Source organism: Blennius ocellaris, assembly GCF_963422515.1.
Source record: "Blennius ocellaris genome assembly, chromosome: 9".
Classification (NCBI taxonomy): Eukaryota; Metazoa; Chordata; class Actinopteri; order Blenniiformes; family Blenniidae; genus Blennius; species Blennius ocellaris.
In genome coordinates, this window is record NC_137658.1 from 2531862 (window position 1) to 2558362 (window position 26501).

The window sequence follows — 26501 nt, forward strand, 5'->3', positions numbered from 1 at the left end:
CTTTCTATATAGTCAGTGTGTCTTTCTATATAGTCAGTGTGTCTTTCTATATAGTCTGTGTGTCTTTCTATAGTCTTCGTTGTTTCTCCTGCTGATCTTTTAGAGTCTTTGTTTTGTGACTTTTCAGATCCTTGTACGTTTTTATATCTCACTTTGCATTTTATTTTGACACACTGTGTCCCTTAGGGTTTTTGAGTGATTTCAGTGGCATTCCCGCATCTTGCCAAATAAAATATTTTGAAAAATCCCCACATAAACTTTACAGAAGTTTATTTGGCCTTTTGTATAGACTTAGCTTGTTTGAACAAAGAGAAGAAAACGAAGGGGTGCGAGACACTGATGGAAAAACCTGAAAAGTGGGAAAAAAAAAACCGAGGAGAAAGGAATTAAGCCGACCACGGTGTTCCTCTGGGTTCTACGTCGAGCTCCTGAAACCTCTGCAATTTTAAACAGAAAGAGAAAGCGAAAGAGAAGAGGAGGGGCCCGCGATCAGAAATTACCCTCGCCCCTCCAGGAGCACCGCTCCATCATCCTCCTCCCATCATGCCTCACCTGACAGAACATTACAGATGCATTATGGGATCTGAGGGAGGAGGGCGAGGGGACGCCAAGCCCCATCAATATTTGATAAAACATGAGACGACCAAACGGAGGTCGTCGGGAGAGGAGGAGGGTCATCAATATTACATCGGAGCGCCGCGCCGATCCCGCCGGCTGCGCGGCTCCGGCTCTTTGTTTCGGGAGGTTCAGGAAAGTTTGGACCGAAGAGTTTATCCTCAGCGCACCTCGGAAAAAACTTTGAAACAGGCTCGCCCAGGATTCGTTCTTCCTCCACGTGCCCGGCACGAATCCCGCCTGCGGGTCACCGCGGCCTTCCCCCGATCGTCTCGGTCCGGCTTCCATGCGAGGATGTTCAGAGCGGCGCGGCGGCGCGGCGGCGCGGCGGCCGATCGCTGCAGGTCCGAGCTGCGATGTGCTGGTCGGTTCCTCAGGCGGCAACGTGACTCCACATTGCTCTGCTGTTTCTACGAGTTTGTTTGAGACCCAGCGGCGCCCAGTTTGAGACACACAGCGGTAATCTGATTACAAGGCCAATCTGGTTAAAAATTACATCATGTAAACACGACGAGCTACTTTTTCTTTGTTTGTTTGTTTGTTTTTTTGTTTGTTTGTTTCAATCTGTCTGTCTTTCTTTCTTTCTTTCTTTCTTTCTTTCTTTCTTTCTTTCTTTCTTTCTTTCTTTCTTTCTTTCTTTCTTTCTTTCATTCTTTCTTTCTTTCTTTCTTTCTCTATATCTTTCTTTCTCTATTTCTTTCTTTCTTTCTTTCTTTCTTTCTTTCTCTATATCTTTCTTTCTCTATATATTTCTTTCTTTCTTTCTTTCTTTCTTTCTTTAGTTCTTTGTTTGTTTGTTTCTTTCTTTCTTTCTTTCTTTCTTTCTTTCTTTCTTTCTTTAGTTCTTTGTTTGTTTGTTTGTTTGTTTCTTTCTTTCTTTCTTTCTTTCTTTCTTTCTTTCTTTCTTTCTTTCTTTCTTTCTTTAGTTCTTTGTTTCTTTGTTTGTTTCTTTCTTTAGTTCTTTGTTTGTTTCTTTCTCTAGTTCTTTGTTTGTTTGTTTGTTTGTTTCTTTCTTTTGTTCTTTCTTTCTTTCTTTTGTTCTTTGTTCTTTCTTTCTTTTGTTCTTTCTTTGTTTCTTTTGTTCTTTGTTCTTTCTTTCTTTCTTTCTCTAGTTCTTTGTTTGTTCCTTTCTTTAGGTCTTTGTTTGTTTGTTTCTTTCTTTCTTTCTTTTGTTCTTTCTTTCTTTTGTTCTTTCTTTCTTTTGTTCTTTCTTTCTTTCTTTCTTTCTTCAGTTCTTTGTTTCTTTGTTTGTTTGTTTGTTTCTTTCTTTCTATCTTTCTTTGAGCAGTGGGAATAGTATGGAGGGGGTATTGCGACTTTACGGATGCCAACTTCCGTTGAACCAAGTGACGAAGAAAAAGAAGAAGAAGAAGAAAGAGAAGAAGCCGAAGAAGATTTTTTGAATGATTTTATTTGCAACATACAGACATATATATATATATATATATATATAGCCCATATCTCACTTTGGCAACTGTCATACATTATCAAGGCAATAACTAAAAACTAACTAAAAAACAGTTATGCAAGAAGAACATATAGGTGCATATGCATAGGTACCTGCATGCACGTATATGTGTAGACATGTACGTACATATAATATAGGAATATGGCCAATTTTATATATGTCACATATATTAAAAACCTATATCAAAATCTATATTAAAACATATATGTTTATCATGGTTCTTTCCATGTGGGTCAGTCTTCTGACCCGGCCTCAGGTCACCTCCCGCCAGCTGCAGTCACACCTGCCTCACCTGCTCCCAAACCACCAATCAGACTCAGCCTATTATCACCTGTCACCTTCCTGTTGCTCATCAAGGAAGGTCCTCATAAAGATCCTGGTGCTTTTCACTTCATAACTCAGACATGAGAGCGTCTGGACTTTGTTCACGTTTATATATTGTGATTTCATTTCATAAAGTGGATTAAAACATTAAGAAATGTGTCTGTAGCCCAAACTAACTCTATATTATTATGATCATTGTTTTAATGGAAGGGGAAAAAAAAAAGTGGGAGGGGAAATTAAATTCAATCTTTCTTTTTATGTTAAAAATCAAATTTTTTTGTGTCGGAGGTCATCGGTTCTGCTCACAGCTTCTTCCCGCCGGTTCCTTCTGGAAGGTTCCTGTCGGTAACCTTCAGCTCGGCCCTCAGAGAGACACTTCCTGTAATTACAGTCCCGTTGTCTTCACCGTCCCCGGAGACGACGTCACGCCGCTAACAGGATCCGGCTCGTCTTCACGGGACGAAGACGCGGCTTTGGAGGCGATGACGATCGGACACAAATAATCAGGTTGTTGAACATGAGTCAGACATGAAGGCGTGAAGGAGGAGGAAACGTAGGCGCAGTGAAACGGAACCAGACCAAGGTCTCAGTGATGAAACCTGGATCATCACAGGGGGAGGAGCTTCAGCTGCTCCAGATAGCTTCATTAGCTTCATTAGCTTCATTAGCATCTGTAGCTTCAGTAGCGTCAGGAGCTTCTGTAGCTTCTTTAGCTTCTTTAGCTTCAGTAGCTTCAGTAGCTTCAGTAGCTTCAGTAACTTCAGTAGCTTCATAAGCTTCTTTTGCTTCAGTAGCTACTTTAGCTTCAATCGCTTCAGTAGCTTCTTTAGCTTCAATCGCTTCAGTAGCTTCAATTGCTTCAGTAGCTTCAATAGCTTCAGTAGCTTCTTTAGCTTCAATCGCTTCAGTAGCTTCATTAGCTTCTTTAGCTTCAGTAGCTTCGATCACGTCAGTAGCTTCATTATCTTCTTTAGCTTCTTTAGCTTCATTAGCATCAGCAGCTTCAATCGCTTCAGTAGCTTCATTATCTTCAATAGCTTCATTAGCCTCAGTAGCTTCAGCAGCTTCATTAGCTTCATTAGTGTGAGCAGCTTCATTAGCTTCATTCACCAAGTAGAGGAAACAAAAAGGCTGGAAATGACATTTTAATATTTCTCCATTCTCTTTATCTACTCCATGATGGCTTTCTTTTCTTAGCTTTGTGGTTATTTAAGTCATGGAATGTTTATAAGTATGAGATTGTTTGTTTGTTTTTTTTAAATGAAGGCTTCAAACAGACTATCTGGAGAAAGACGGTCGGATTTAATTACCTTCCGCTTCTTCCTGCTCCTCTTCCAGAAAACAAAACATCTTATTTTCATTGTTCTCATTATTTGAGTTTTTATCTATTATGTTCAAAGTAAAATAAAAAAAAATCTGGTAAATCCCGAGCAGATCAGCTCGGCTGCGTATTCGTTCTGTGATTTGGATTTCTTCCCTACCCCAACAACTTGCCCCAACCAGGGGGGGGGGGGGGTTAATCCCCCCATTAACAGTCTACCAGACGACTGCACCAGCAGCAGACCGATCAAGATCCCCCGGCTCCATCCAACACTAAAATACAGTTAAGATCACGAATTCAGACTAAATCCAGCTCAGCAGAAGTTCCTCAAACTCCGAGTTTCCTGTGACGGAACATCAGCCGGCAGATTTATGCTCCTCCAAAGATTTTACAGTGTGACATAAAAACAGGCTAAGGTCAGCTTTTATTTATTCCTTCCATCATAATTAGCAATTTAAATAAAGCGTGCAGCGTTCAGGAGGACTATTACAGGGAATCCTCCCGCTGGGAGTCATGGGGCTGCCGTGGAGCCACGCCGGCGGCCCGGCGTGGAGAGGACGCCTCCACCGTGGGTGAAAAGATTGTTAAAATTAAAAAGAATTGAAGGCCATACATTGACTGATATAATCCCAATAAAAACTAAGTGAAGAAAAAGCAGCTTGTTGAGGAAAAGTTTCTTTCTACTTTTAAAATGGAAGAAAAGGATTTCTTCAGTTGTTTTGATCGTCTGGATCACGTGTTTCTGATTTCAGAGAAAAAAATAAGAGTATGAAAGTAGGATGAATAATTTAGAACCATCAATATAGGAGAAACAATACATGATAAAGAATTCAGGTTCATCAACACGGGATCCACCAAGCAGACATTTTCAATTACAGAAGTCTAACCAGCACAAGAAGAGTTATGTTTTTACATTTCATAGTGATCCCAACAAGTAATAACGATAAATAATAATAATTAAAAAAAAAACATAAGAAAGAAAACATAAGAATATTGTGTGTGAGAGAGAGCTGGTTTGCAGGTTATTGTCACTGTGGAGTTTCCTATAATTAGATCTGCTCAGTTTAGTGACTAATGGTTCATCCACACGACGACAAAAACAATCTTTTTTCTCCCCAGCATCCAAAAAACGATTCCGTCCACACGTCACTAGGAACTCTGATTAACACGAAGCTTCAGGGCCTGTAGTTCACATGCCAGGCCTTTAGGGGCACTGTGACTCACCAAACACACCAAAAATGCAGAAGAAGACAGAGCACATGGACTTTTAGAAGTAGCTTCCTGCTCATAAACCTGAATATAACTCTAGTTCTATAGGTCTATGGCCCTGCTCCTCCTGCTGCTAGCGTCAGTAGCTTCTAGTTCTATATGTCTATAGCCCTGCTCCCCCTGCTGCTAGCGTCAGTAGCTTCTAGTTCTATAGGTCTATGGCCCTGCTCCCCCTGCTGCTAGCGTCAGTAGCTTCTAGTTCTATAGGTCTATGGCCCTGCTCCTCCCGCTGCTAGTATCAGTAGCTTCTAGTTCTATAGGTCTATGGCCCTGCTCCTCCCGCTGCTAGTATCAGTAGCTTCTAGTTCTATAGGTCTATGGCCCTGCTCCTCCCGCTGCTAGTATCAGTAGCTTCTAGTTCTCTAGGTCTATGGCCCTGCTCCTCCCGCTGCTAGCGTCAGTAGCTTCTGCTACTGCGTGATCACCTCATCTTTTTTCCACAGATGATCGTCGAGCCGGGGTTTTAGAATTTCCCCACTCTGGGACCCGTGTTAAAAAAAACCAACCTGTTTTCACGCTCCCAAAACCGCCTCATGAGGACGACAGGCCAGAAACATCTGGTTCAGGTTGAACCAGGTTCCCGGTTGAGGACGACGTCTAAAACAGACTCAGATCGGCTCCAAGTGAACGTCGGCTTCACCGTTTCTACGGGGGAAAAAATCTCAAAACGCCACGACTCTGATGCTCCGGGTACAAAGACTGACTGGTTTTTTTTACGACATAACTTGAAGACGAGGCCAGAACGAGACCAGAACGACGGATCTGTGTGGCTTTGAGCCAAACGTGGTGATGAACCTGTAAAACATGCAGGGTTGCGAGAATCCCTACGGAGGTCCCGCAGGTGCAGGCCAGAAGAAACAATGAAGATCCAACGCCTTTGATCAATTTCACCGTCGCTTCCTGAGTTGACGTTAAACCAGCCTCCGGTCCGTCTCCTCTCTTCACCCCCCCCCCCTCCGTTTGGAATCTGTCGTTCTCTTTCCCCGTCATGCGACGCCGTACTTACATAAATCTAAATGAACCGCGCTGATGAATATTTAAGCCGTGACTTCACTTAGCGGGGACGAGTTTGATTTTGTCCGTTTTAAACGACACAACAAAACCTTGCGCCTCAGACGAAACAACCAAACCGCTTAAACAATTGATGCGGCCGGATCCACGGAGCCACGGAGCCACGAGAGGGGGGGCGGGGGGGGGGGGGGGGGGGGGGAAATGGGGCAGAAACCTGCAGGAGGAGCAGCGGCAGGTTTAGGAACCGTGACAATAAGTGCTCCGGCAAACAAGACATCCATAATGCAGGGAGATCCACTTTATCGTCCGGGAGACTGACGGATGGCAGGGAGACGCTGGAGGAGGAAGAGGAGGAGGAAGTGGAGGAAGAGGAAGAGGCGGTGGTCGGGCCGCCAGAAGGCCAAAAAGTGCCGCTTGTTTAGGGTTCTTTTTTTTTTTTTTTTGTGGGGGGGGTGGGGGGGAGTTTGGAGGGGGATTATCCCTTTAAAAGCAGCAGCAGAAATCCCAAAGCACAGCAGAAGTGGAACACCTGAAGTGCCGTTAATAACTGCTGCTAATGCAGTTAGATATGACTCGCATTAACTCAGCAGCAGGATCTTAATTATCCCCCCAGGACCCGATGTTGGACACCATCAGCTGATTAAAGACACAAACTACTTTTAATCACTTGATGGACGAGTGTCTGAATCCATATCAGACGCGTTTTGTCCCGTCCGTCCCCGTCTCCTCGCTATGGGTTTCCGATTGTGGAGCTTTTTCTGGACTTCAGGCGTGTTTTTTTGTTTTTCCTCTCCTCTCATTCCTTTTCATTTAAGTTTTAAAGACATTTAATCACTCCTGGCTTCAACGCGGCGTGATTAGAAAAATAAAAATAAAAATACATCCAGATAGGAAATGTGAGGCGAGACGCAAAGTGAAGCCACAACAAACCTGAGAACGTGGATTAAAAATACCACAAAACATAGAAAAGTAAGGGGGAAAAGTTACTCAGTCGTCTGATGAATATAGCAGGTATACTGATAAAAAGTTGTACAGAGTGTAAAATACTGGTGAATATGCAATAAATTATCTCAGAATATGCAGCGCTTATAAAAAGACCTATTGACCTTTATGAGCAATGATAGTGTAAATACTGTATGTGTGTGTGTGTGGAGAAAAGATCATTTATACGAAGTGAAATGTGTTTAAAATGATCAATGATCAAAATCAACACTTCCATGTTAAAAAAAATTCAACAATATGAAGCCTTCGGTGTGCTGACACAATGTGAGTTATAGCATGCAAATTTATAATCTTGTGTTGTTTTTTTTTGTAGAATCGTGAGACGCGAGTCCAGCCTGAGTGTCTCCGGGTGCAGACAATCACACACTGAAGGTGAAACACATCAGGGCAGCGATCAGACACCAGGACGGGAAATCGGGGGGCCTGAAGTGAGACTGTGTGAGAAGTTCAAGCAGAGAAGGATGATTGTGGATTAGGGTGGATTGGATTGGGATTATTGTGATAGATTGAAATCTTAATTGTCATTGCCATAAAAAAAAAAAAACATTGTCAGTTTATCAAACTTTATCACAGATAAATAGGAAAAAAGTCGAATTTAGTCTAAAAATAGCGTAAATATGGATATAGTTATACAAGTAAGACTTCCAGGATTCTTCTTCTTCTTCTTCTTCTCACTTTCCCGCCAAACTTTCCCTCCTTGTCCTCCGTCTTCATTCTGTCTATTTTGCTCATGTCCGGTGGGAAAACCCTCGTCGTCGTCATGGAGACAGGGTCGCCCCAAACTTTTCGTCCCACAAGCAGGAGACTGAACTAACCTGGTGAGACGTGAAACACAAACATCTGACAGTTTTTTCCGCTCTCCCGCTCGAGTCAGTGTTGTTTTGGAGGATCCAGTTCAAAGCGCCACCCAGTGGTTGAAACCCGGAAGTGCAGCCAGGGTGAGGTCACGGGTTAGGGTCACGGTTCAGCTGAAATTGGAAGCTGGACCTCGGTTGGACCACGGGCCGTAGTTTGGACTTTTGTCTTTTGTCTCTTCGATCAGTCCCGACTCGCCTCCGTCGCCTCCGTCGCCTCCACCCAGCGCTTCCCACACGCGGCCGTGTAAATCACACAGCTGTGTGATTTACACACGTTTAAAATCCTCTTCATATGCGTGTTGTGGCTCAGTTTGTCTCCTGAAGACAATATTTATACGGGAGACAGAATTTTGATGCTGCAAAATCTGTGTGATTACTTCAGTATGTGCCATAAAAGAAAAGAAAAATTAAAGTAAAACACCTTTTGAATGTGCAATAAATTACTGCAGTGTGGAGATAGTTTAAAAAAAAAATCTAATTTACCATTATTTCATGCTATAAATTTAATTCTAATTTGCTTTTACTCAAATACAACAAAAAATGATCAATGTGACGGGAATTCTTGGAATCCCGTTGAAGCAAAACCCTGTTTTTGTTGCCGTTTTAGTCACAATTATATATCGTCGATCGTTGCTCAATTTCCTGACTGTGAATTCCGGACATATTTTTAATTAAATTACCTGTAAGCTGTGTATTGAGCGGTGGAAAAACATCAATCGGCTCGTTCTTTTGTGATCAATGCAAACACATTTGGGTGATTTCAGGGGGCTCGGACGTTTCACTCTGCGGTGGTGTGTTCAAGCTTTGGTCTGTGGCTCCACCTGCTGCACGAAAGCTTTTAGAACAAGAATTAGTGAAACTTTATTCCTGTCATGTGACGATGTTAAGACGGCAGCTGCACACTGCACAAAAGATAAAGGCAACACAATGAATTCAAAGTGTAACCTATAAGAAGGAGTATTTTTTACGACCTAATTAATAAAATAACAATACAATTGTGATATAATTGGAAAAAGAAAAATCAGCATGAGGAAATTTGCGGTCAAAAAGTACTGAAAACCCAGGTATACAGTTCATATAATTATTTTTAATTAATAAGAACTTTAAATGCAGGACATCTGCTTTTTATTGTACTTTGGATGTAATTTAATCAAATACTAATGTGTTTAGCTGTGATTTTTCTCATCATTTGATGATGTTAAACGTCCTTGCCTATTGTTGGTGCTACGACAATGATATGAATGGAACTTTTGAAAAATCATCTCGAAACGTTTCTTTTCAAAATAATCATAATCATGTTAAACAATGCTGGTCTGCGGCAAATCCTTCAATGTTTTTCAAAATTGTTTTTTTTCATATTCTTTAATGTTGTCATCATGTTCACTGACCTTGAATGCTGGTAAATGAAATGTATTATTATTATAAATTTTTTTGTCTTCTTCTTCTTCTTCTTCTTCTTCTAATAATAATAATAATAATAATAAGAAGAAGAAGAAGAAGAAGAAGAAGAAGAAGAAGAAGAAGAATTGTATTTACATTATATTGGAGGTACACATATTTAATAATAAAATCCCGAATTTCCACATTGGGGATGAATAAATTATTTCTACTAAAAATTAATAATCTATCTATGATAGCATCCATCCATCTCCTCCACCTTTTTTAAACAATGCCAGATGCCGTGTATATTCATTAAAAATACTGCATGACCGTACTAATACATAGAAATTTAACAATTTACTTTCAATTGATTTCAGTTGAACGTTCGTGGTGTTCTAACCTCCCACCAGCAGGTGGCACTAACCATTTCTCTGTATTAAGCGCAGAAGAAGAAAACGGAGCCGAAATAGAAGTAGGCGAAGAAGAAAAAGCATTAGCATTGAGCTTAGCCACTTCACCAAATCAACGTCGGATTTATGCAACACTTCTTTTTCAACGTCGCCAACAACATGGTCACGTTTCAGTCGTTGCCTTCCGTTTCGTGAAGCTTCACGTTTCACCACAAACAGTTATTTTGAGGTAAGAAGACACCTTATGTTCGTGATTAGCTGTCAGCTAACCGGCTATCGAAGAGTCAATGAAGACATTCATTGATTTTTTTTAATCAAACGTCTTCGAAGTGTGAATGCATTAAAAGAAACTGTGCAGGGATATATAAACGTGAGTCTTTTAAGTTACCTTTAGATTCGGTTTTATGCACGTTCCCGTGTGTAACGGTATAATAAACATCCCCATTAACGACCTGTCAGTTCCCAGTAGTATTAAATATGCAATATTATTCATGCAAATGACAGAAAACAATGTTTTATGGATGCATTAAAGCGAGGTCATTGTGGAAAAACATAAATCAATCTATATATAAGTGAACTTCCAAGACGACCTGGAGAAATCAGTTCCAAGTCATGGATTTGATAAACATTATTCCCATTATGATTTTGATTCCCCACAACTCCACTAAGGACATCAGAATTTCCTGTAACGACACTGTTTGTTGACATGTTTCACACTACAGACGCTCCTTTCGCTTGTTCTCACGTCATAATATGTCAAAGGATTTAATTTCTGGACGAAATACAAGTTATTTGTTTTGTTAATGGTCCTTTTCCACTTGAGCGTCAAACAGTCTGCCTCTTCACGTTGTGGATTCTCGACTTCATGTCTGTCCATCTTTGGCCTGCTGGCTTCTTGTCTCAACAGTCGGTTTGTATTATTGGATGGGTGTCCTCCACACATGTCTTTGTCTTCAGACCCCGATGTCCACTCCTGTACAATGTGGATCTACAATCTCGTTCCTTTTATTAGATTTTCTTTGAATTCTTTCAATTTACCACACATTCATCTGCAGTATTTTCTTTTCTTATTTTTATTTTATGGAGACGCCGTTGTTCTTGGATTGTTTCCCGTCCTTCACTCATCGATGAAGACGTCACTTCCGAAAGCCTTGGACTTGCTGTCACATTACTGACCTGTCGGTCTTTACCTCACTTGTACTCTCAGGTTTCCTCGCCATCTTATTTGTGTTTAGTCACACAGGTAATTCAGTCTTTTGGAAGATGGGATCAAATTCAAATTGGACTAATGTTTGTCGAATAGATACTACAACATTGAATATATTGCTGCAGGAAGTAACAGACTTATTAAACCGCTAAAGTCACACAGTGGATGAATTGAATTGCTGAATGAAAACATGAGCCAAGCAGAGAATTTGCTCTCCGTGATACTTTTGATAGTAAAAATAGTTTTTCGAAAGACAGACTCTGGTCCTTGCAGAGTAGAAGTCCTAAGACGATGTTCCTGGAGAAAGACGATCACAACCAACGTGTCGCCCGCTTGATTCCAATGTTTCTGAATGTTTCACGTTGTTCCAGACGTTCTCACTCCAGCTTCACAGGTCTACAGACGCTCCACGCGGACAGTCTGCGTTTTCACGCGCCACGTCTCACCTCTTGTCTTCTCCCCCTCGACGCTTCTGTCTGCAGGGACCGTGGCGAGTGTCTCTCCACAGCTCGCCGTCATGTCTCACAACTACCCGTACAGAGTCCCGCCGCCTCACGCCGACGTGAGGCCCGATCGCGGCGCTAGCAACGGCCCCGCCGACGGCCGCCGCCCCTCGGGGGGGAGCGGCTCGTATGCCCCGCCGCCGTACCCGCCCTCGCCCTCGCCCTCGGCGTCGGCGAGCAGGAGCTCGGCCGCGCCGCAGGAGAACGTCCTGAGCCTCCTGAGCAGCTGCGGCCTGGAGCCCGAGGATCTGGCGCGGCTCGCCGAGCTGCCCGAAGACGTCCTGACCGTGGAGTCGCTGCCGCACATCCTCCAGCAGATGAAGGGCAAGAAAGGGGTGGTCAAACCTCACCCCTCCGCCTTGTCCTCGTCCTCCTCCACCTCCACCTCCTCCGCCTCCGCCTTCCATTCTAGCCCCACCAGCCGACCGGCTATAAACTGGGAGCAGCTCCGCAGCCAGCCGGTCCAGTACCCGCTCATCTCTTCCACTCGCGTCCCGCCCGAGCCGGGCCGGGACCGCCGGGGGACGGCCAGGACCGGCCGCTCGGTCCGCACAGACCCTCCGCCGCCTTCATCCTCCTCCTCAGGATACATGGCGGGCGTGGACGTCCGAGCAGGGCCCCCGAAGTATGGTAAGACTGATCCGGTTCACGCTTTCAGCCCCGTGGGACAAAGACTCGGTTCTTCTCATTTCTCCGACTCCGGACCGACTGACCGCCAAGCGCCTTACCATCGTCCAACTCATCATCCGCCTCCTCCTCCTCCTCTTCCTCAACATCCGACTAAGAAATATGGCGAGCGTCACCAGAAGTCCGGGTCCTCTTCCAGCGGGAGCAGCCGGCCCCCCTCCCCCGCCCCCTCAATGAAACAGGCTCTGGACTTCCACGGGGCGACCCCGTCGGTGTTCCCGTACGCGTGCTCTCTGTGCGATATCACTGTGCTCTCTGAGAAGGTACGTTCGCCTCAACCGCTCCGAGCTCAGGTCGAGGGCTGAGGTTGGGGGGGTGGGGGGGGGGCGTGGCCTGCTTCAGCCGAGGGGTGACGGGAGCCGCGGTAGTAGATTCACCCGTTTGTACCGTTCTGGGTTCCAGGTTTGGAGTCAGCACGTCAACAACAAGCTGCACGCAGACGGACAGCTCAAGCTGCTGCAGGAGTGAGTCCTGCACTTCCTCAGGCATGTTGTTGTTGTTTGTTTGTTGACTCCGCTGCTGTTGTCCTCACCTCGCCGACGCGTCTCCGCCGCAGGTTTCCAAAGTGGGACTGCCGAGTGAAGACCGTCAACAGGTCAGAGGCTTCAGCCGCTCGTTCATCAGCTTCTGTTCAACAGTTCAGTTTTAAATCTGAGACTCTTCAAGTAAAGACATAAAGGAGGAAAACATTAAAATAAGAAGCGATTTCAAAAAACATTTTTTTTATACCATGAATAATCCATCAAGTATTGTCTTAAATAAAACTATATATCTTGGAAATTCTTCAGTTCTTGTTACATTTTTAAAAAAAAAAGGTTTTTATTATTCATAAAAAATCTATAACATATGAATATTGAACAAAAAACTGAGATTAATTAACACTTTGATCAAAATAACATTCATAATGCAAAACTTGACACTTAAACCAATATTTTCTGACTTTACTACAAAGTAATTCCAAAACATCTAATTAGTGTGAACAAATTAAATCGGTGATCTGAACTTCGTCATTAATAGACGATCTGGCTGCCATTAAAGTGAAATCTAGTTTTGACATTGTCTCTTTCAGCGACGATGGCCAATCGCAGAGCCGCGAGAAGAGAGGAAACCCCGCCCCCGCTGCCCGCGCAGCCAATCACAGCCGAGGTGAGTCCCCCCCCCCCCCCGTCACTGAGGAGCCTCGGTGTCTCTCGCTCCTCGCCTCCGCTCTTAACTTTTCGTCTTCTGTGTTCAGCCGCGACTCCGTCGAGCAAGAGCTCCACGAAGAAGGTAGGAACTCTGAGATCTGCCGCGTCGCCGTTCAACTTCGCCGCTTGGAGATGAGCTGAAGCTGCGGCGTGTTTCCTTCAGGCGAAAGGGAAGGTGGTGTGTGTGAAGTTCCCCCCTCAGACCGTGGACGAGACGTACCTGAGGAAACTGACCGAACCCTTCGGGAAGATCGTGAAGGTCCTCATGTTTCCGTCCCTGGTGAGTGTTCGGGCGCCCGTGGCGCACGTTTCTCCTCCTCCCGTTTCCCGGGCGACGCCCTCACGCTCACCTCGGTTCCCCCCCCCCCCCCCCAGGCGTTCGTGGAGCTGGGTTCCGTCGATCAGGCCAACGACCTGGTCAAGTTCCACGTCAACTATCCCCCGACGGTCAACGGGTCGCAGATCGACTTCAGCATCTCCAGCACCTTCAGCTTCCTCCAGGTAGGACGGAGACCCCCGCTCCGCCTCTGACTGCTGGGGACAGAACGGGAATCGTCGGGGGACAGTTTGTCCTCTCCCCCCCCGTCGTCATTTACAGCCATTTGACCTTTGGCTAAGCCCCCCCCCCAGACAAACCAGTCGCGTTTGACTACAAACATTCTCACCTCCGTGGAGAAGCATTAGAGGTACTACTTCTAAGGTTCCTCCGACTCTGCCCCACCACTGTTGTCGCGTAACAAAGTTATTTGAATTTTGAATCTCCAGCCAACGAAGTCGGGGGAATTCTTCTTCGTGGGCGTGACGTCAAGAGTTGTGCAGATCTCGATCTGTTGTGTTTATATCGGCTTGTTTCCCTCTTAAATATCAAAGTTTTAACAGTGTTTTGAAGTTATAGTCTGCGTTTTATGAGCCTTGACGAAAGATTGAGCCTGGAAGAGACCAGAGAGAGGAGAAAAGGAACACAGGCGGCGGGAGTGGCTAGTTCAGGTGGCTAGCGGGAGCTGCTAGCTTGGGCGGCTAGTAGAAGATCAAGTAATACCTGGACTCCTCTTCGGTGATTCCGCACAGTCAGAAAAGCGCTTGGACGTGTTTGATCCAGGAAGCCGGTCGTTCTGCCAAAAGTCAGGAGCCTCAAAGGTGAAAACTGGCGGCTGCTGAGGCGAGGAGACGAGGACGAATGGAGGACGAAGCGTCTTCTGCTTCCTCAAACATGTTCCAGACGGGGTCACCGATGGCAGAACCACCTTCTGTGTCTTCTTCATCAATCACTGGATTTGAAATGATGATGATGATGAAATATGGTTAAATTCAGCCTCTTCGTTGTCAAAACTCTGATCCTCCATAATGTAAACACAACTTGGGCGTGTGCACAACTCGTGATGTCACTCTGTTATTGTCAGAAGCTCCGCCCAGCAGCGGAAGTACCGCCGTTTATCGGCTATTTTCTCGCAGATTGCCGTGTTTTAACATTTTACCCTTCAGCCAGTTAGCATGAAAAGGATCCTTGAAGCGACAGCCAGAGTGTTTTGGAGGTGGAATTTTCATTTCACTAGGACTTTAAGTCATTGAAGTAATTTAAGTCTCGTAAATAATCAAATGACGTCTCTGGATGTCCCGAGTAACAAGAGTAAGCGACGGGGGGGCGGGGCTTAGCGGGGGGTTCGGTCGATTGGCTTCGCTTCCAAGACGATTCAAGTCTGTTCTCATGTAGAAAACAAGACTTTTTTTTTTTTTTCCCTCCCTTAAGAAGAACCAGTTTCTGGTCCGGCGTCGGTTCAAATCCTAAGAATGTTTTTTTTGTTTTGTCTCCTCAGAGCTCTCAGGTGGTGAGTTTCACTCCGGCCCCGGCGGGAGACGACGGGCGCGGCGATCTGATCAGCATCGTCAAACGCTTCGGCGTGCCGCTCTACACGCTCTTCCTGCCGTCCAAGGTGAGTCCCGCCTCGGAACACGTTGCATAAGAACTTAAATCTTAACGAGTGAGGCGATGCGACGTGACGTATAGGACGACGCCCCCCCCCCTTTTTTTATTTTTTTTATTTTTAACAAAGGCCATGTTTGTAGAAGAACATATTGACTGGATCGGGATTACACCGTCGTGACACAGATTTATTTTATACCGTACTGATGATGTGTTGTTTTAATACGCCGGTTCACGTAAACGCACTGTTTTAGAAACCTCAAAAATTTCATTCGTTCATTTATTTATTTTAACATGGGACCCAGAGTGGGGAAATTCTAAAATCGCCTCACCGCCGTCCGCGACGGCGTATAATAACCACAACAATGGCGGACTCCACGCTCCGGGTGGCGCTGCAGGAGCGACTGACGCTAAGCAGGATCATAGACCTATAGAACTCAGAGTTATGAAGAAGTCTATGAGCAGGAAGCTACTTCTAAATTTCTACGCGCTCCGTGGCGTCTTCTGCGTTGTTGGTGTGTTTGGTGAGTCACAGCGCCCCTAAAGGCCTGGCATGTGTACTACATGCATTTGTACTACATCGGAATTAAAAAAAATTTTTTTTTTGGAGAACTCCGGTATAGAGAAGATGGTTCTGGCTCATCTCGTGTGGCCGTGGCCCGACGTGAGCTGCTCCGGACCGCCACCTTGTCGTTTATTCCGTCCTCTGAACTCGGCGTCTCGGAACGTTTACTTACAAATAGATTCCAAATCTATTTGTCGGGTTTGTGGTCCTGAGGTAACGTGAGGGGAAAAACTCCCAGACGGCCAAACTGTTCGTTGGCTCCGTTTTTGGAAAACGGAACGCGTTGATTCGGCACCGGCGTAGAAACGCATAGACTAGAACCGAGAGAATCTGACCCCTCCCCCACTATGAAGAACCTGTTTCCTGGTTCCAGGCGTACATGGAGATGAAAACCGTCGCCGAGGCTCAGAAGCTGGTGGATTATTACTCGTCCAACGTGCTGCGGATCAGCGACGACTGCATCCGGGTTTCCTTCTCCGGGGAATACAAGAGCCTGGCGTGAGTAGAGGTGAGCGAGCAGGGCGACGACGCCTCGACCGCCCCTAAACAACCCACTGTGTCCTTCAGGCAAGTCTCGTCGGCCAAGAGGTACGAAGAACCACCAGCGCCCAGAGCCACCAAGAGGGCCAGGACCCGGTCCCGGTCCAGGTCCCGGTCCAGGTCCAGGTCCAGAGGCAAAAGGACCAGAACCAGGTCTCGATCCAGAGACAGGAAGGCCAGAGAGGAACGTGAAAACAGAAGCAGATCTAAGTCTGCCGACAAGTCCAACAGAGAGGGAAGGACCAGAACCAGGTCTAGATCCAGAGACAAGTCCAACAGAGAGGGAAGGACCAGAACCAGGTCTAGATCCAGAGACAAGTCCAACAGAGAGGGACGGACCAGAACCAGGTCTAGATCCAGAGACAAGTCCAATACAGATAGAAAGGCAAGAACCAGGTCTAGATCCAGAGACAAGTCCAATACAGATAGAAAGGCAAGAACCAGGTCTAGATCCAGAGACAAATCCAACAGAGAGGGAAGGACCAGAACCAGGTCTAGATCCAGAGACAAGTCCAATACAGGGAGAAGGACCAGAACCAGGTCTAGATCCAGAGACAAGTCCAATACAGGGAGAAGGACCAGAACCAGGTCTAGATCCAGAGACAAGTCCAATGCAGGGAGAAGGACCAGAACCAGGTCTAGATCCAGAGACAAGTCCAATGCAGGGAGAAGGACCAGAACCAGGTCTAGATCCAGAGACACGTCCAATACAGGGAGAAAGACCAGAAGCAGGTCTAGATCCAGAGACAAGTCCAACGGAGAGAAACGGTCCAGATCAAGGTCGAAGTCCAGGTCCCGGGAAAAATCAAGTGGCCCACCCACCACAGAGACCAGGTCCGGATCCAAAGAAACCTCAGAGGAACCAAAGAAACCAGGTGAGAAAACCATTAAACTGACCCACGTTTCACATGTTGATCCTTATCAAGACCTCTGAAGTGATGAGAGCAGTGGGTCCTGGTCCTGGTCCTGGTCCTGGCCCAGGTCCAGGTCCTGGTTCTGGTCTCCATCCATTTAAAAAAAATCTGTATTAAAGCCCAGTTCCAGTAAGTCCTCCGTCCTCCTCGAATCTCTTGAGCCTTGAGGAACGTCGAGTCCCGAACCAGGAGCGTCCTCGGATCAGAAACCAGCCTAATCTCCATCGCGGTTTAAACAAAAAACGCTCCGATCGGAAAAATCATAAAACAAACGTCTCGACGCTGCGTTCAAGTCCGGCTCGGAAAATCGCCTTCTCTTCCGCTCACAAGGAAGCGTTTAGGTACCGAGACGTGATTCTACTGGAATCGGCGTTCGGTTACATGTACCGGATAGAACTACCGGACTCGGTACCCAACCCTCGCCGACCAGGGAACCTCTGGGCCGGGGGGTTCCACGCGTCACGGCGTCTTGAGGTTCTCCCGGTTCCTTGAAAACAACTTTTTTTTTTCTTTTTTTCTTTGGTGGTGTTGAATGTTTTCATAAACGCTTTACCAGAAGACACAAAAACACTCTCCTGACTCTGAACCTGCAGGTGAACCGACTCCCGTTCAACAGCCTGAACCCGAAGCTGCAGACGCCGCGTTGACGAATGAGGGGAGCGACGATGAGGAAGATGACGAAGGGTGAGTTCATGGCGGTTTATTGTTTTGAGAGTTGCGAGTTCAGACGCTTCTGAGCGTTTCCCTCCGTCTGCAGCCTGTCTGTGGACGACAGCGACATCGAGGGCATGGAGGTGATCGGTGAGGACGGAGAGGAGGTGGAGGATGAAGACGCTGAGGAGGAGGAAGAGGAGGAGGAGGAGGAGGAAGAGCACAGTGCGGCTGTGAAAACTCAATCATCTGAACACGGTAGAGAGGAAAACTTTCTGGAAGTCTGAGGCTGGTGAAAACGTGATTTAAAATTTTTTTTGAATACTTGACAGGTGAGGAGGAGGAGGAGGAAGATGAGAAGGGGGAAGATGAGAAGGAAGAAGAGGAGCAGCAAAAGGAAGAGGAGAACGAAGAAGGGCTGACGAAGGAGGAAGAGGAGAAGCAAAAGGAAGAGGAGAAAGAAGAGCTGAAGAAGGAAGAAGAGGAGAAAGAAGAGCTGAAGAAGGAGGAAGAGGAGCAGCAAAAGGAAGAGGAGAACGAAGAAGAGCTGAAGAAGGAGGAAGAGGAGAAAGAAGACAAGAAAGAAGTGCTGAAGGAGGAAGAGGAGAAGGAGGAAGAGGAGAAGGAAGAAGAGCTGAAGGAGGAGGAAGAGGAGCAGCAAAAGGAAGAGGAGAAAGAAGAAGAGCTGAGGAAGGAGGAAGCGGAGAAGGGAAAAGACGCGAAGAAGGAAGAACCCGACGCTCAGGAAGAAACTGAGGAGGAGAATAAAGGAGAACCTCAGGAGGAGTCGGAGGTAAAGAAGACATTAAAATTTCACAACATAACATGATTTTCAAGATCAAACCAGAGCTGCTCTATCTAGACAGTAACATGATTTTCTAGATTAAACCAGCCTGAGCAGCTCTATCTAGATAGTAACTTGGTTTTCTAGATTAAACCAAACTGAGCAGCTCTATCTAGACAGTAACATGATTTTCTAGATTAAACCAGCCTGAGCAGTACTATCTAAACAGTTACACAATTTTCTCGATTAAACCAGCCTGAGCAGCTCTATCTAGACAGTAACATGATTTTCTAGATTAAACCAACCTGAGCAGCTCTGTCTAGACAGTAACATGATTTTCTAGATTAAACCAGCCTGAGCAGTACTATCTAAACAGTAACATGATTTTCTAGATTAAACCAGCCTGAGCAGTACTATCTAAACAGTTACACAATTTTCTCGATTAAACCAGCCTGAGCAGCTCTATCTAGACAGTAACATGATTTTCTAGATTAAACCAACCTGAGCAGCTCTGTCTAGACAGTAACATGATTTTCTAGATTAAACCAGCCTGAGCAGTACTATCTAAACAGTAACATGATTTTCTAGATTAAACCAGCCTGAGCAGCTCTATCTAGACAGTAACGTGATTTTCTAGATTAAACCAGCCTGAGCAGTACTATCTAAACAGTTACACAATTTTCTCGATTAAACCAGCCTGAGCAGCTCTATCTAGACAGTAACATGATTTTCTAGATTAAACCAACCTGAGCAGCTCTGTCTAGACAGTAACATGATTTTCTAGATTAAACCAGCCTGAGCAGTACTATCTAAACAGTAACATGATTTTCTAGATTAAACCAGCCTGAGCAGTACTATCTAAACAGTTACACAATTTTCTCGATTAAACCAGCCTGAGCAGCTCTATCTAGACAGTAACATGATTTTCTAGATTAAACCAACCTGAGCAGCTCTGTCTAGACAGTAACATGATTTTCTAGATTAAACCAGCCTGAGCAGTACTATCTAAACAGTAACATGATTTTCTAGATTAAACCAGCCTGAGCAGCTCTATCTCGACAGTAACGTGATTTTCTAGATTAAACCAGCCTGAGCAGTACTATCTATACAGTAACACGATTTAACATTTCATCACACTTGGACACAAATACTTGGATAATAAAGGAAAATAAAGGAAGTAGAAATGAGTTGAGATTAAAAAAGAAGGGAAGGTTCCGCGTCTCCGTTTCACCTGCTGCTGGATCTGCAGGAGGACGAGGACTTCCCGGTGGACCCGGAGAGCTTCATCACTCTGGACGAGCTGGGCGAGGATGAGTGTGGCGAGTCCGGTGAGTGGCGGCGGCGGCGGCGATGGCGGCGGCGGCGCTTAAAGCGGCTCCTCTCTGACTCTTCTTCTCTGTGTTGCAGGTGAAGAAGCTGCAGTCGTCCACCAGGTGAGTCCGTCACTGAAAACACTTTAATTTTTCCTATATATTTACCACAATCTGGCTTTATTTCTCTTTGTTTACCTTCCTCTTATTGGTAAACAAATGCATGTAAATACATTTTTAGGAATTACTTTAATGAAAAAGTGAATGAAGCTGCATTTAAATATTATTTAAGTCAAAATTAACAAAAACAAATTTGGTATAATGAGTAAAATCAGATCAAAATTCACTCAACTTATATAATTCTCTCACTCTTATTATGGTGTGAAAATATCGCAAATAATTAAAAAACAAACATTGATCCTATTTTTTTTTCACTTCAGAGTAAAGGAATAGTCAAGAATAATTCAATATATAATTATAGTAACATAATAATTCAGGCTGATTATTATTATAAATCCTATATATTATAAGTTTGTCAAATCAAAGACGCTAAACAGACTATTGTCGACGTTAATACACTCGCATGTTTTTCTGTCAATTATATTTTGAAATCCTCAGTCTCTGAGTAGGGAAACTTCCTGTGTTCAGTCATAGAAGAAAGAGGCGGAGCTTAGCTGAGAGTGACTGATTCTACAGCCAATGAGACGAGAGGAGATTTTCTCTTTAAAAATTTTTTATTTTTTTTATTTATTCAAAGACAACATATTTTTTAAAGTTGCTGACTTTTCACCCCTGCTGCTGTCGATTTCGAGCGCCGGGGGAGCTCCTCTCCTCTGATTGGCTGGTGGGCGTGTACCAGGTGTCGCGTTGCAGAAGCAGTTCTGCGAGCACACGACCAGAAACGCCACTCGTCACGGCCGCTCAGACGCTGCTCTCTGGTTTTCAGCCCGAGGCCGACGCCAGCCGGGTCGTTTACATCCGCAACCTGCCGCCGCGCTTCTACTCCGACGCCGAGTTCCTGGACGTCCTGCGGGGTTGTGGGACGGCGGTGCGCTACCTGCTGATCCGCAGCCGGCGAGAGGTCGGACGCCGTTTCACACTCGCTTTTCTCAAAATCTATTCAAATTTAAGGTTCCGGGGATTCGGATCGGAAGTAAAAAAAAAAAAAACGTAACGTCATGCTAATTAGCAAATTAGCATGATGTTTCTACTGCAAATTAGCATGACTGCTAATTTGCAGTAGAAACAAATGATGACATCAGAAGATGAAATGAGATTCAGTCGGATTGGTGGTTTATCAGAGACCAGGTTAAAAGAAAATGGCTTTTTCTTCTTTTTCAAAGGTGCAGATGTTTATTTCCCCGCGTCACGTTTTCGTCTGTTCCGTGTCTCCAGGGTTTCGTGGAAATGTCGACTCCCTCAGAAGCCGCTAGAGCCGCCAGAGAGCTGAGCTCCAGGCCCGTCCTCCTCAACAAGTCCAAGCTGGATTTCGTCATCTCCCGCAAATACTACCGACTGACAAGCGGGTCAGTGGGAAAATTTCGGATTACCGTAATTTCCAGACTAGAAGTCGCCACTTTTTTTCCCCACTCGCTTTTAACCTCTGCTGCTTCAATAATGGTGATAATCTGTGGATTTTTGGAGGGTTACGTCATTTATTTTTGTCTCCCGCAGTAAAATTCGTGAATGTAGAACGTGGAACACCCGCGGCTTCTTTTATTTATTTATTTTTTTTTACTGTTGCGTTTTGTTTTTTTAATAAAAAAAAAGACATGTTTAAATACATTACAGTCATTCCAATGTGCTTTTACAGAGAAAATAGAAAAGCCCAACATATCCACACGAGCAACAAGGTGTGTTTGCGACTGGGGAAAGGAAAAACTCCCCCCACAGGGAGAAACTTTGCAGAAACCAGACTCATTATAATACAATAATCACAGTGATCCAAATATTTTCCAACTGCCATGAGATCAAACCAGCCTGAGCAACAACAGAGCAAAAACCAAAATAATCACAACAATGATAGCAGAGACAAAAACAAAAGGACGCAAAACAAAGAACAAAACAGAAAAACAAAAAACAAACATGATTTTGATCATTGACAGAACAATAGCAGAAAATAAGAAAAATCAGCAGTAAATCTCATCAATGAGGAGTGGAAGTGTTTTTCAACCACCGTGAGATATAGCCAGGTGTGTCGTGGGAAATTATCCAATTTCAAATTTTTTTCTAAAAAAACATTTGCTCTCACAGTGTGTTGCAGAGTAATCATGTATAAATACTCTTCACCACTAGATGGCAGCACAGAACTTTGCCGGTGAAATGTAAAGTGACAGACGTCAGTGTGGTTAATCTCCACCTCCTGCTACCATCTTGTATCAAAGTACTGTGTCAGTGACAGTGATGGAGAAGTTTTTGAAAAGGAAGAATGTGAACCAGGATCTCAGCTCTTCATCCATCAGGTCCAGGTTTCACACTGAGGGAGTCACTATTAAAAAAAAAGAAATTGGGAAATACTTTTTTTTCTGTATTTGTTTGATTCCTGTTGATAAAACGTTGATGAAAACGACTTTATATTGTTAATAGAGGCTACAGAGTTTCACATTTTAACATTTCCGGGTGGTGGTGTGCCTCCAGATTTCTCCAAAGACAAAAAAAGGTTGAAAAGCGCAGTTTTCTAGTTTTGTGGTGCTCAAAAGTCTGGGAGTTACGGTAGAAGGATGTGAGTCGATTAAAACACTTGATTCTTCTGTTGGTTCAGCTGGACGGTGAAGCCGGAGGCCGACGGCGACGGCAGGAGCAGCAGGAGGAGCCGGAGGAGGAGAGACGCCTCCAAGAAGAGCCCGGAGAGGGAGGGCAGGAGGGACGGGAGGAGGAGCCATGAGGAGGTGAAGGAGGAGGAGGAGGAGGAGGAGGAAGAGTCGGCTCCCAGAGAAACCTCGGAGGAGACGCCACAAAAAACCGACGACGAGACGACGAAGACTCCCGACGAGGAGGAAGGGCCGCGAGTTGACGTGGCCGCCGAAGGAGAGGCGGGAGGAAGCGGCGGCACCGCGGCGGCTCCTCCTCCTCCTCCTCCTCCTCTTCCTCCTCCGTCACCTCCTCAAGACCGATCGGCGCCTCAAACTGACCTGGGGTCAGCGGAGAAGCCTCCCGCCGGTGACGAGAAGGACGAAGCGAAGTGGAGCGACGCCGAACGCCAAGAGGTGCGAAACGATTCCCCGCCTCCAAATCCGTCACGCCTGTTGGGTATGAGCCGCTTGTAAGGTAAGGTAAGGTAAGGTAAGGTAAGGTAAGGTAGATGAGATCTTTAAGATAAGATAAGATCAGATAAAAACAGAAAGAGAAAAAAAAAAACACCGACAACAAAAAAAGCTAACAATAACATAGACGTCGTATTATTTGTCATCGAAACACAAAACTTTTCTGATATGAAACAAAAAAAAAAAAAAAAAAAGATGCGTTTCCACTTAAAACATTAATCTGATTATTTCACAAAAGTAGTGAATCTAACTATCAAGAACTTACAAAAATTTACAGTAAAGTAATAATATGTAAATAAAATAAAAAAGGACTAAAAATAAGATAAAAATCACAAACTATAATAAAGTATAATAAGTTCTAAGGGGAGCAAAATATACAGTAAGGTGAAATACAAGGAAGATAAACTATGACACCACATTTTGGGGGACGAGCAGAGTGGGGTTGTCTTTTATTTTCTTCGGCCACCAGAGGGCGCTGTCCGCTCAGCAGTGGCCTGTCAGACTCTCTTCCTACCAAGAGCGCCCTCTGGTGGAGGGAGGAAATAAAGGCGGTTCATTGAAGCTTCACTTATTGTCCCGTGGTGTGAAAACCAAATAATAATACTGCAAATCTGTTAAAAGTAAATACTTCTTTTGAACTCTTTACTCGAGTACTGTTCATTTACTGGTTTTATACAGTTTTTGTTTGTTTTAAATCTTGTTTTAAAAGTGGGGCGATCGCTCTTTTGCTGTTGCTGCTCCCACCGCTGATCTCGGCCTTTTTAAATCAAAGCTGAAAACTCACTTTTTTAAGTTGGAACAAGAAGGCCGTTGCTGGGCTAATCCCCCGCCGGAGGGCTTTATATTTTCTCACAAAGCCAGCTCTAAGGCAGCACACTTGGTACACTAGAGGGTGTTCCATGGGTCCTAGTAGATAATTATGTAGAATCTGAAAGGTCTTCTTCATAAGCTATGTCAAAGTACGTCTCCAGAGCCCAAAAGGTGTTTTTATGCACTTAGTGACCCTGTGACCTGATATGCAAATTAGGTCATGGTCACCATGGTGCCCCTTCTCCCCAGGTGGAGTGTCCATGTGTGAAGTTTGGTGACTGTGGGCCCAGGAACTGCTGAGAAATGAGGAGAAATGTTTATATGAAAATACATGTATTTTTTACGGAGCCCTTCTGGTGACATTGGTGAAAAAAAAATTATTGCTTAATCGCGTGGCCACGCGTTATTAAGGCGTGGGAACGAGATAAATAAGTCGTGGCCACGCGTCATCAAACTGCCGTCAAGTGAGCCGGCACTCAATTTTAACTGCGCTTTGATTAACGCCTTTACGGTAAAACACAGGTCAGCGTACGGCCGCAATGCTGACAGAAAGACAGATGGTCTGATTTCAAAATGCAATAAAACGGAATCCTTCATAGGTTTACACCCAATTTCACTTCAGCGCAATACTAGGCATACTCCTTTGTTACTACAAGAAATATGAAAGAATATTACTGTAGAAATTTGGAGAAAAGTACTCTTAAACTTGGATGTGTTGATCGAAAATGATGGTCTCATCTAATTTCAAACTGCAATAAAATGGAATCCTTAATAGGTTTATGCCTGATTCCACTTCAGGCAGTACTAGACATACTCCTTTACTACTACAAGCAGCATCAAAGAATATTACTGTAGGAATTTGGAGAAAAGTACTTTTAAACTTGGAGCAAATTAATGAAGGCAAGACCATTATTTTCGACCAACAGATCCAAGTTTGACATTACTTTTCTCCAAATTTCTACAGTAATATTCTTTGATCTTACTGGTACTGGTAAAGGACTATATCTAGTATTGCATCGAAGTGAAATCAGGCATAAACCTATGAAGAATCTTTTTTAATTGGAATTTGAAAACAGGTGAGAAATCATTGTTTTCGTTAATTTGCTCCAAGTTTAAGAGTACTTTACTCCAAATCCCTACAGTAATATTCTTCGATATTGCTTGCAGTAACAAAGGAGTATGTCTAGTATTGCCTTGAAGTGGAATCAGGCATAAACCTATGAAGGATTCCTTTTTATTGCATTTTGAAAACAGAGAGATCATTATTTTCAACCAACAGATTCAAGTTTAAGAGTACTTTTCTCCAAATTCCTACAGTAATATTCTTTCATATTTCTTGTAGTAACAAAGGAGTATGCCTAGTATTGCACTGAAGTGAAATTGGGTGTAAACCTATGAAGGATTCCGTTTTGGCGCAGTTAAAATTGAGTGCCGGCTCACTTGACGGCAGTTTGATGACGCGTGGCCACGACTTATTTATCTCGTTCCCACGCCTTCGGGGCCTATCGGCTACGGCGGGGGATAATTAACGCAGAGTATTTTATTCTGTATGCTGTTTTTATGAATCTCTGGAAGCTTCACCAACCTGCAGCACCTCCAGTCAGCACCTTTGTTTTATTTATTGTTTTTGTGTATTATTTTCATATTTATTTCTTAATGTATTGTTTTTTTTATATATAGCTTTGAGCACTTTGGATACCACTAGGTGATTGTAAAGGGCTCTAGAAATAAAGTTTGATTTGATTTGATTAAATCTGTTAATCTCAGCGATTGATTTGTTGACGTGTTTCAGGACTCGGACGCGGCGCAGAAACCCTCCAAGCCCGTCGGTAAGAACGCAGAGACGCCGTCACACCGAGACGCCACGACGTGTTTTTTTCAGGTCGGGGTGTTTTAACGTTCCGTTCCGTTCAGGCGTGGAGTTCGTGCGCCCGGTGGTCGGATACTTCTGCAACCTCTGCCAGCTGATCTACGCCGACGAGGACGAGGCCAAGCAGGAGCACTGCCGCACGCCGGAGCACTACCGCCGCTACCAGGTCGCCGCGGGAAACACGCGAAATCCCGTCGCCGGTGAGTTTCGGGGCGAAAGTGAAGCTGATGACCTTTTTTTTTTTTGGTCCTCCAGGAGAAGACGGGGAAAGATCCGTGGACGAGCTGATCGGAACCCGAACCCGCCAAGAGTCTCGGCTTCGGGGGGAAAAAAAAAAAAAAATGCTACGGTTTTACTTTTTTCTTGTTGATTTTAAGACGATTTGTAAAGATCAACTTCAGTTCACGTTTAAAAAAACAAGAATTCAGTTGAAAAGTTTTATAAATTCTCTCCAATCAGGTCAAGATGGGTTTTTTTTTAAACTGTTAAAACACTTTGATGCTTGACTTGAGAACAGAGAAGTAAAATATTCTTTAATCTGCACTGATTTAATGGAGTTTGTTTTTCTTCTTCCACTCGAGTTCACCTTTCCTTAACTCCTCTAGGAAGCCTCCTAACACCTTTCCTCAACC

General features: G+C 44.5%; 1 protein-coding gene across 1 annotated transcript; it reads left to right on the forward strand.

Annotated features, from left to right (window-relative positions):
- Positions 1-909: 909 nt before the first annotated feature.
- Positions 910-26326, forward strand: LOC308134615 (uncharacterized protein; the record flags this gene model as incomplete). The annotated part of the gene is made up of 23 exons (XM_080502387.1): positions 910-979; positions 11347-12317; positions 12457-12518; positions 12611-12649; positions 13124-13200; positions 13289-13323; positions 13405-13521; positions 13617-13742; positions 15056-15172; positions 16101-16225; positions 16295-17142; positions 17775-17865; positions 17939-17999; positions 18057-18090; positions 18165-18625; positions 19866-19944; positions 20024-20049; positions 20873-21007; positions 21322-21452; positions 22688-23132; positions 25792-25828; positions 25914-26035; positions 26125-26326. The coding sequence occupies 23 exons, from the start codon at positions 910-912 to the stop codon at positions 26155-26157; spliced, it is 4242 nt and encodes a 1413-aa protein (XP_080358513.1). The 3' UTR covers positions 26158-26326.
- Positions 26327-26501: the final 175 nt, after the last annotated feature.